This window comes from Ptychodera flava, chromosome 18, assembly GCF_041260155.1.
Source record: "Ptychodera flava strain L36383 chromosome 18, AS_Pfla_20210202, whole genome shotgun sequence".
Classification (NCBI taxonomy): domain Eukaryota; kingdom Metazoa; phylum Hemichordata; class Enteropneusta; family Ptychoderidae; genus Ptychodera; species Ptychodera flava.
In genome coordinates this window covers 6480741-6491556 of record NC_091945.1, presented here as the reverse complement: position 1 = coordinate 6491556, position 10816 = coordinate 6480741, and the positions used below count along the sequence as shown (strand labels likewise).

General features: G+C 39.3%; 1 protein-coding gene across 1 annotated transcript; it reads left to right on the top strand.

The window, feature by feature from the left end:
* The first annotated feature begins 492 nt into the window (after positions 1-492).
* Positions 493-876, top strand: LOC139117898 (uncharacterized). Its single transcript, XM_070681133.1, has one exon. The coding sequence runs from the start codon at positions 493-495 to the stop codon at positions 874-876; it is 384 nt and encodes a 127-aa protein (XP_070537234.1).
* Positions 877-10816: the final 9940 nt, after the last annotated feature.

Sequence of the window (10816 nt, the reverse complement as noted above, 5' to 3'; positions counted from 1 at the left end):
GGGTTCTGACTCAACAATATACTAGTATCAGTAAACCCTTCAGGGAAAACATACAGATGTTAGTACTTTTTTACACACCGAGCAAGACAGACAACAAGACTATTATAAAAGAATATGGAATGGAGATCTCAGAACGGGAGGCCTCGGACCTAGTCAGGAAATTAAAAAATACGCCATTCAGTAAACTAGTATTTAGTTTAAGTTACCCGTATGGCATACAATTTTTAGTATAAGCTATCATACTAGCTTGCTACCATACAAGCTTTAGTATAAACAAGTATGGTAGCAAGCTACCGTGGAATCCGAACAAACTCGGGCATTCACTGGTTTCATACATAAAGCGATAAAAAAGCCAGTGTTGTAGAACTATTCAATCGAAACTTTCAGACCATGATGTGGAAATACTTCACATACAGACAGACACGCCAGTGGCTCCCATTCTACCCACAACTTCTCGAGAATTACAATAACACCGTTCACGGAAGTATCAAAATGAAACCAATCGATGTAACAGAGGAGAATGATTGGCAGGCATTTTATACATTATATGGTCCTGAGATGGCGGCTGCAGGCGCTACCCCTGAGTTCAAGCCGGGAGAACGGGTCCGAATTACAAAATACAAGAGCACTTTCAGGAAAGGATATTTACCAAATTGGACAGAGGAGATCTTCATAGTTACAAAAGTGGTGTATGCAGCTGGACTGGGAACGCCGCCCATTTACAAGATAAAAGATCTGAATGGAGAGGAAATACTCAGCACTTTCTATTCTGATGAACTACAGAGTGTCCCTGGCAGAGCTGGCGGAACAGAGCTGTACAGAGTCGAACGAATTCTGAAGACAAAAAAAATAGAGGAAAGACATACTACCCGTTAAAATGGAAAAGTTATTCAGAAAGTTTCAATAGTTGGGAGCCAGAGGAAAATGTTATTAGAACTACGTAAGTACTTCGTAAGTTCCTGTGCTGGTACTACGTCAAGTACTTCGTAAGTTCCTGTCCATGGTACTTGTCAGTACTACGCAAGTACTAACGTAAGTACTTACGAAAGTTATTCAATAAGTACCACGGAGCAAGTCTTAATTTCTTGAAAGTAGAAAGTGCATTTTTATCCCAACCCCCTGGCCAAGTATTTATCATGTACTGTCGTAAGTATTGTTCACTTATTGCATCCTTGCAGGCTGTATGTGGATGAGGTGGCACTCGGACGACATATTAAGTTTGCAAGATCTTCAAAACGACTTCTCATGTTGCCATGAGCGTTCTTTCAAGCCTCCCCCTTTTTCAGCTTTCTTGAAAAGTTCTGGTTGAAGTAAAATGTACACAACTGACATGAGCCATAGACAAGTAACTTCAAAGTCCCTTTTCAGAATGTCAGTGCCAATGCCTAAGTCAAACGGAGCATTATAAGCACTTATAGTTTCACAAGCATTAAGAAGTTTGTGTAGGTTCTTAAGTGAGACTCGAGGTTGTTCTAGTTGTTCTTGACCAGGTGGGAAGTACGCTTTTTCAAGTTCCTCCTCCTTGAAACCGTCTATTAAAATCCCTGGCTGCCGCCGCTCCATGCAATCCAAAATCAAAAGCCCATGGAAAATCTACTGTGCCGACTGTTCTGTATCAATTGTTTGGTAAGTATATTCTTGAGAAGGAAGAGGTAAGTGGGTTCCGAATTACCAAACATGGAAGTCTGTAGTCGTGGCAAATTTCTAAGAAAGTCTGTTTGAACTTATTGTGAATCTCTTCTAGTTCTTCTAAGGCGGCTATTTCGTACGACCTGGCTCGAGTCAACACATTCCGCCTGCAATAATCCCAAGGCATATCTTTGAATATGATAATGAAACTGGTAAATGGTCAATGCTCTAAACTATCTTTTTTCTTGCGACCGCAAGGAACACCTCTAATTCGAGAAAAGGTTAGGTGTTGAATTATACTTGAGTCACAAATGATGTAGTTCGTCGTGCCGGCCTCCCCTTTGGACGTCTGTTCCGGTAGGGCCGCACATTGTAAACTAAGAGTATGTTCTATAAACTTATTCTGAAAATCGACACTCGACATTTTCCCATTATAAAAGTCGGCAATGGTGCTAGAAAAAGTGGCGTCAAATTCTGGTACGAATGAAGAGTTGTTGCAAACTACCGCCAAATTTACTGCATCGTAACTCTTACCACTTCCAGTTGGTCCATTTATGAATATGAATGACATTTTTGTGATATCTATATCATAGAAAATTTTTTTTTAAATTATTTTTTGTAAAGATATATTACGATAAGACAATGGCAATCCTTTCTATTTCAGATGCAATAAAAATACTGGAAAGTGGCGACAACGAAGTTCAAATTAGTGATAGAGGCGGCAAATTCAGGTTTGGAGAATATGAAGATCCTATTATATATGTAGACAATCTAGAATTAATTTTTCCAATCAACCCTAAATATGGTTCCAAAGATCCCGCCACATGCGATGAAATGTGTGTATCTTGGCAACCAACTCTTCAAAAGTTTACCGATCTAATAGTATCCCGGAGCTTAGGTGAAAGCTTTGATGCAAGCACTGCTAAAAGCTTCGCTGCAAGCCTGACCACTCACTCTATAAATGGTTCTACATTATCATTTTACAATCCTTCTAAAGTGTATCAGAAGCGAATGAGCACCACACAGACAAAGTATTTTAAATTTTGGTTGGGTGTCTTACTGATAATCGGTGTTTGTGCTTCCAGTATTCAGTCGTGGCAAGTATAAAGTTAGCCGCGGCCGAGTTTCACAAGAAATGTGGCCAGACTAGAAGAAACTGGAAGATGTATGATAAATGTGTGGCCGATTACTGCTGGGATGGAATACCATTTCCTACACCCGCCGATAGACCGTATTCAAGCGCTTCGAGCAGCAAAATCCAGGGGTGAAACTCCAAGTATTTCAGATTTATGAAAGTGATCCCGACCCGTCCGGCATAACTGTCTTATATAGTGGAGTCCCTAGCGGAGCCCCTATTGGAATGGAAGGGGAAGGAGCGCAGATAGCGAATATCTTACTGATAGTTGGTGCCGCTGGCAGAGACAGCCCTTTGGGACGCAGCAGTCACTTCGTATCAATTACTGCATTTAATCGTCTTCTTAATTCTAATATTAATCGTAAGAATGAGCGCAGACGGAAGTGTATTTGTATGAGTTGTGGGCGAGGTTATGCGACAACAGAAGAGTTGGAAATACATCAGGAGTACTGTGGGACAGACAACGCTCAGCCAGTTTTTCCTAAGTAAGAGTGTCAATTTGAAGGGCATCGGAAGAAGGTGGTTTACCCCTACGTCATCTATGCAGATACTGAGGCAATCATTGATTAGGGCACCGGCAAGCACATTCCAATTTGTATTTTGTATGTAATGATTGAGCGATGGCCATCCCTGCTAGGCAGTCCCTTACGGAAAGAGCCAAAATTTATTGTAAAAGCACAATCACAGGCCTCTCCTGTGTTACAGAATGTTTAAAGGATATGAAGAAAAGGGCTGAGAATTATATGAGATCATACGATTGGAAAGTCATACAGATGAAAGATCCTTCTATATACGGGCATGACGGATGCGATCCAGCCTGTATTGCATGTGGCACTCGTGCCACACACCGAATTGCAAAGGATGAGCTTCACACTACTTTTTATTGTGAAAAGTGCCGCCCGTCGAGAACCATTCCAATCTACTTTCACAACCTCAAGGGGTACGATGGTTCTTTTATTTTGAATAAGTTACATGAACTAGATACCAACCCTTTGGCTCTGCGGGGGGAACACGGCCCCGAGCCCAAAATCATAGCTAAGACGGGCAATGAAAGAATTATGTGTCTTAAGAAAACATTTATCTTTATTGCCTCAATTGTTGTCGGTGGAGAGTGGCCGAATAAGAAAAGGGAGAGAAGAAGAGGGAGACAGTGAAATGTTTCTTTTCGATAAGTTTATGGACAGTGCCCAACTGATGTCTGGATCGCTCGCAAAGTTGGCAAAGACTGTGCCAGAGGATGGATGGGCGGCGGTACCACTTTCACATCCAAAGATTCAGCGGGCGAAAGGTTTCTTCCCATACGAATATTTAGACTCGGTTGACAGACTGGAAGAGGAGAGGCTCCCACTTAGACTCCAATTTCATAGCGAACTAACGGAAGAAGGATTTCGGATATGAACACGCATTGCGAGTATGGAACGAAGTTGGGTGTCGAACAATTCAGAATATATGGAATTCTATTGTGAGACCGATGTCCTCCTTCTTGCGAATTCAGCAGCGGCAATTTCGAAAATTTCTGCAACACATGTTTAGAAGCATATAAGCTGGATCCAGCGCACTATATGTCAGCGCCCGGCCTGACATGGGATGCTATGTTATTTTACACGGGTAATAAGTTTAAACTCATACAGGATGCTGAGCAGATGAATTTCATTCAGAGGGGGATTCGAGGAGGCATCAGTCAGTGTAATATTCATGGCACCGTTTTACAAGTGGTATAGCCTCAAACTGATGGCCTCAAAGATGTGCGTACTTACGGAAATGAGGTCAAAGGTTACGTTCTAAAAGGGGATAAATTATTTTAGAGGTAAGAGTTAGGAATGGGGGCTTGGAAACTTAGGGGAAATGATTGAAACGAAGGGTCCTAATTTTTACTATCTTCACTCCTTTCTCTCATTTGTAGTATTCTATAACTTTATCCACATCTTCTTCAGCCAGCCTGATACCTATTGTGGAAGCAACGGTTGATTAATGACATGGAGAAAAGTGTTATTTATTAGTTACGTTTTTTTCACACAACAACTATTACCGCTGCCGGGGTCAAACCCAGCACCTCCAGCACTACCTACAACCTGTACTTCACGAGAACAAGTTGCCAGAAAGGGATTAAAGCTGTCTGACCAGCGGTTTTGAAAAAACAAGCGACTCAACAGTCGACAGAGCTCTGCTGTGTTATGTAGAGAATAACTTTTTGTGACACATGTATTGATGAAGAAGATGGATATCTTTGATAGCTCATTTCATGATGGCCTGACCAATATGGCAAAATTAGCTGGAAAATACAAAATTGAAGATTTCATCATAATTTCAATATATTACATTAAGATAAAGCCTAGGAACCTGTATACCAAATATCAAAGCTATCAGATGAATAACTTTTGAGAAACAAATATTTTGACCAAAAAGGCAAAACTTGGCCCAAAAGTACAAAAATTGAAGATTTCATCAAATTTCAATATATCACACTAAGACAACCCCGAGAAACCTATATACGGAATATCAAAGGCATCAGACAAGTAGTTTTTGAGAAACACATTTTTGACCAAACATGGCAAAAATTGCACCAAAAATACAAAAATGCAGATTTCATCATATATTCAATATATCATATTTAGTTCATCTGTAGGAACCTTTATTCAAAATATCAAAGCTATCAGAGGAGCGCTTTTGATGATATAAATTTTCGACCAAAAATGACAAAAAATTCCTTAAAATACAGATTTGCATATTTCATCACAATTGGAATAAATCTAAGTCAGTTTATCCCTAGGGACCTGCATACCAAATAACAAGGTGTCTGACCAGTTGTTATGACGAAGAAGATTTGCATATTTTCAACAATAGCAAAAAATTAAAAAATCGTTTCTCATAATCATATTTTTCATCTACATAACAAATATCAAATCAGTAAGTACTGTGGTTCTCAAGATATTTGAGTGGACGGACGCCTCACAAAGGGACAGACATGCATACATACATACATACATACATACATACATACATACATACATACATACATACATACATACATACATACATACATACATACATACATACATACATACATACATACATACATACATACATACATACATACATACATACATACATACATACATACATACATACATACATACATACATACATACATACACAGACAGACAGACAGACAGACAGACAGACAGACAGACAGACAGACAGACAGACAGACAGACAGACAGACTGACGACTGACTTACGACTGACTGACTGACTGACTGACAGACGACTGACTGACGGACGGACGGACGGACGGACGGACGGACGAACGGATACCCATTCCAATAGCTTCTATAGACTATAGTCTATAGTTGCTAAAAAATAAGAGTTATTTTACTGATCGGTATAAACGAGGTTTAATGTATTTAAATACTTGTATTAGGGGTGGAGATCTAGATTATCTAGACGCTAGGCTTACAACAGATAAAGGCAAGGGGTATTTATCGGACGTCTCAGAGATACAATAACAGATTTACAGGTAAATTTTAGCGATAATGCAGATGAAATACACGCTATCGAAAATAAAATCGATGAATGGAATAATGAAAACCCCAACTACAGAACTTTTGTTGATGAATTAAGGATTGTGAATATGCGTTTTAACGAGTTTAACGATGAAAGACTTAACATTACGCTAGAGAAAGAGTAGTTTAATCTATTTTATTTATTTAATCTCGAACCAACAGGTTGCCCCAATAACAGGTTCGTTTGGAATAAAATGTAATACAAAAACAATAAATATATAACAGTTACAACGAAAACAAACAAATAGGAGATTTCACATAAAAAAAAAAACAGCAACACCGTGAAAGACACACAGATATACATCCAGATAAAGTAATCATTCATAAAAAAAGAATCTTACATAATCCATGACGAAAATTACTGAAGTTATTAAAAATTATAAAGTTTGCTTGTTACTGATAGAATTAAAATGTCTGAGATCGCCATAAAAATGAGTATTTCAAGATATTCGTACGTGCTGACACTGGTCTAAAAAGAACAGCACGATGCAATGTAAAAGCAGGAACGTTAAAAGGAATCTGTGCAAGAACATCCGGTACACTATAAACTGAGTGTAGGATTTTAAAAAGAAAAAGGGTGTCTAAAAATTTTCGCCTGTTCTCAAATGTGGGAAGGCGAAATTCATAACATAGGTTACAATAGCCTTTGAGTAGCCATCGATGAACGGAAACAAAGATACTTGATAAATTTTATCTTGACTCTTTCTAATTTCTTTATTAAATATAATTGATGAGGGGACCAGATGGGTGAGCAGTATTCAACGTGGCGTCTGACGTAGGAGACATACAATGTTTGTAAAACTTTTAGTCTGTGGGCCGAACCCTGAAAGGGCTGTTGACCTTTTGAAAGAGGAAATTTGAGCAAGTTGTCATGTGGTGGAATTGATACCTTGCACATACTTGTATAGAAAATTTAATGTTCTACCGCAGTTAGATCTGTACTTTTCGGATTTTAGACCAAATCAGTGCAGATTTGCATATTTTTGATAAAAACGACAAAGTCAAGGTTGCTTTACTTTGCATTGCATTCATTGAAATGATCACCCGTTAAAATCTTACTTATCAGCGAAATGGCAATTAACTTAATGAAATTGCAGTAAAAAGGGGCCTTTTTTACCAAAAGCGTGGATTTTTCAATTTTTTCACCAAAATGTTGACATGCATACAAGTTTATTTTCTTTCATAAAGGTAAAACATTTTCCTTTCTCATTTCACATTTACTGACATAAATGAACACTAAGTATGATCAAAACGACGAAATAAACCTTTTTTGACCAAAATCGAGTTTTTTCAGTTTTTCATTAAATTTAAAAGGCCCTAAAATTGAATTGTAAATGATTTCATTTTACTAGTATATGATTCTCATAGAAAAACATTTGATGAGTTATGTCCTTCTATTTGGAAAATGATAGTTATAACAAATTTTGACCAAACATCATTCTTTTAACTCTATTTTAAACAAATACTTCTCTATCATCACTGAGTAATATCAATCTTGGTCTCAGGCAGTTCATTTTGTTTATTCAGCATCACTATCAATGTCTGAGGAACAGTCATTCTCTTCATCTCTTAGTTTGCTTTCATCATCTATAGAATTGTTTGTACAGGAAACACACTGACACAACTCAGTGCAAAGCAATTCCACTTCTCTACATGAACATCTTGATGAGCATCCAGACTTCTTGCATTTACAGCTTACAAAATTGATGACAGAATCTGGTGCAGGGGAAGTGTCATCCACTGTTTTGATAACTCTGAGTCTTGCACTATCCATCCATGTCCATGTGGGCTTGGTGCATCCATTTTGGCTTGCAAACATCGCCTGTAGATTGCTGTTTGGTAGTTTGCACGCTGTGTATGCAATTTCAGACTGTCTTTGTTTAGAGGGAGGGCACCATCACTTTGTAGGCAGGAAGAAAGCAATTTTATCTTGCTTCATTCACATTACTACAACCACTTTGCCCATACAAATCACATACAAAGGACTGTATTTGTGTTATCAGTGTATTGGGGCAATGTCCATGACATTCCCAGGTCATGGAATGTACCAGTGTAGGTATCACTTCTCAGCAGCATTTTTATCATCTTCTTCTTGCCTTTGCCTTTGAAAGCACTCACGCTAACACAGCAAGAGAATACATGAAGGCCAAGGAGAGCTAGGGCTGTCTTGTCTCCCAAAGACTCTGTTATTTTGTTTACGTGTAGTATACGACCATTTTTGCTGGTTTGGTGAAGGAACAGCTGGCCCTGTAATTGATGAGCACAACTCACAGCTAACATCAAGACATCTGTATCAGGACTGCGAATGACAATGTTGTCTGCCTCCCAAATGTATGATGCATGTTGAGCATGAAGTAGTAGTCTTGTGTCAGTTTTCTTCATCATCACACTGCAATTCTGACACCATTTGCTGAACGCAATCTGTAGCAGAGCTCACCCTTGGTAACATACATGGTGATACCCTGCAGGCATTCTAATTCATATTCTTTCCATGATTCAAACAGAAAGAGGAGGAGAGCTTCCTTATTCTTACCAGAGGCAAGATATTTTTTGAATTGCTTTGGCATATTAAGACTAGAACGTGTGATCCGGATCTCTGTACAGGTACCTGTAGCTGCTCTTCGTTTTCTCTCTGCATCTTTTATAGACATACCTCTGTACTGATCGATTACAAAGTCAATTCTTGTAGCACCATACTTTGCAGTAATTGCTCTTAACTGATAAAATATGCTTGAGGCAAATTCTCCAAAGGTAGCTGGAACTTTATTCTGCATCTGTGTCATCGTCATCGCATCAACCATAATAGCAGTATTTCCTTTGAGACTGAGATCAACAACTGCTACAGGAAATGTTGCCTCCAGATGATGAGAAAGAACAGCCTTATTTGTCTTGGTCATTGTTTCATCATAGTTGGCTAACATTATCGAGACAGGACCAAGAGGGTACGTCAGGACTTCATGAAGATCAAGTTGTCGTACCTGTGCAATCAACAACATTCTCTGAAGAAAGATTTCTATTTCTTTCAGCGACAAGCAATTCATGGTTACTTTTGACTCTGGTTTCCTTGATAAATCTGCAAAGATCTTCCCTCGCACCACTGACATTTTATCAAACAAGTCCTTGACTCCTTGTGTCAGATGCTCACTCTCAAACTGTAAGTAGGCCTCTTCATCTCTTGAATATGCATTGGTAAGACTCTGATGTAATCTCTTCACTAGCCAAGGCACCCGCTGTAAGATGTACTAGTGGACTATCTTTATCACTGGTGAACAGTGATCAAACTGACAGCAAGGTTGACATCACTTCCTGCACATCAGATTCATCTCTCTTCATCCTAGCTTGTGTCAGGTCTTTATGTTCTGACTGCTTGTCTGTCTTACCGGCTTGGATGAAGCAACATGTTGCAATAGCTGAACGTGCTGGATGACTTAGAATCCATCGGTTTAGTGCACCCTTGTTTTGCGTGAAACCAACCAGGCCACCTTTGTTTTTGACTCACGATTGAATGTTTTCTGTATGACTTGATCACATGGTGTCATCGAAAAGGGATGGTCATGAGATCGTTGTACAGCAAATTAAACTTCACAAAATTTCTCATATACAGTTGGGTGTGTTGAGGCAAAGCTGACATTTCTTGTAGATACACAGGAAGGTAGCGTGAATAGTTAACTCGACCTTACGCATAGTACCATGGCCTCGGCAACCAGTTTATGGCAGCGAACACTTTGGTTGTAATGATGTCCTCTCATTACACAATTGACTGAACCTTGGGCTAAAATACCACCCTCTATCATGATATCCTCCAAGCAAGCATCTCTGAAGCCCTTTCCTATTGCAGATAGAAATGACATTGCTGTTTGAAATTCTTCAAAGTATAGTATTAGGCGTTGTGTCTCCTCTTCATTCTGCCATCGGATTTCCTGTGCCTTTGAATAAATTGCCAGATCCATATCAACTACGATACTTGGCAGTTGGAGTTTATTGGCGATGTCAACACTTGTACTGTTGGACTGGCATCTATCACCGGTAGGTACACAATTTTACTGACAGGCGGGATGACATGACCTGGCCTAACTGGCCTCCAAGGGCAGAAGACCTGTCAATCCAACAAAGTAGAAATTTTGTACCAACAAAGCTGTTCAATTTTCTAGCCTGGTCTACTGGCACGTCACAGGACTTTCTTACCAGTGAACATGTTGATGTCCCAGAATATGTAGAACTCAAACTGTTATCAATCTGTCGGGACTTAATATTCTTGTTATCTCAAGGCCGAAAAGTCACCCCAAAACACCGGTCCCTTGGTGTGGCAGTGCGCCACTTGACAGGGTCTTTATCTTTGATAGTATTGCTAAATGGTTTGTGGCACTGTGCTTCACATTCATCGGTTTTAGAGCATGATACAGCACTGGCTCTTCAACAACTGCGCAGTGATGGCTTGCCACCAGGTTTTTGTAAAGAAGTGTTTACCACTTTAGTTTGGGATAATAATG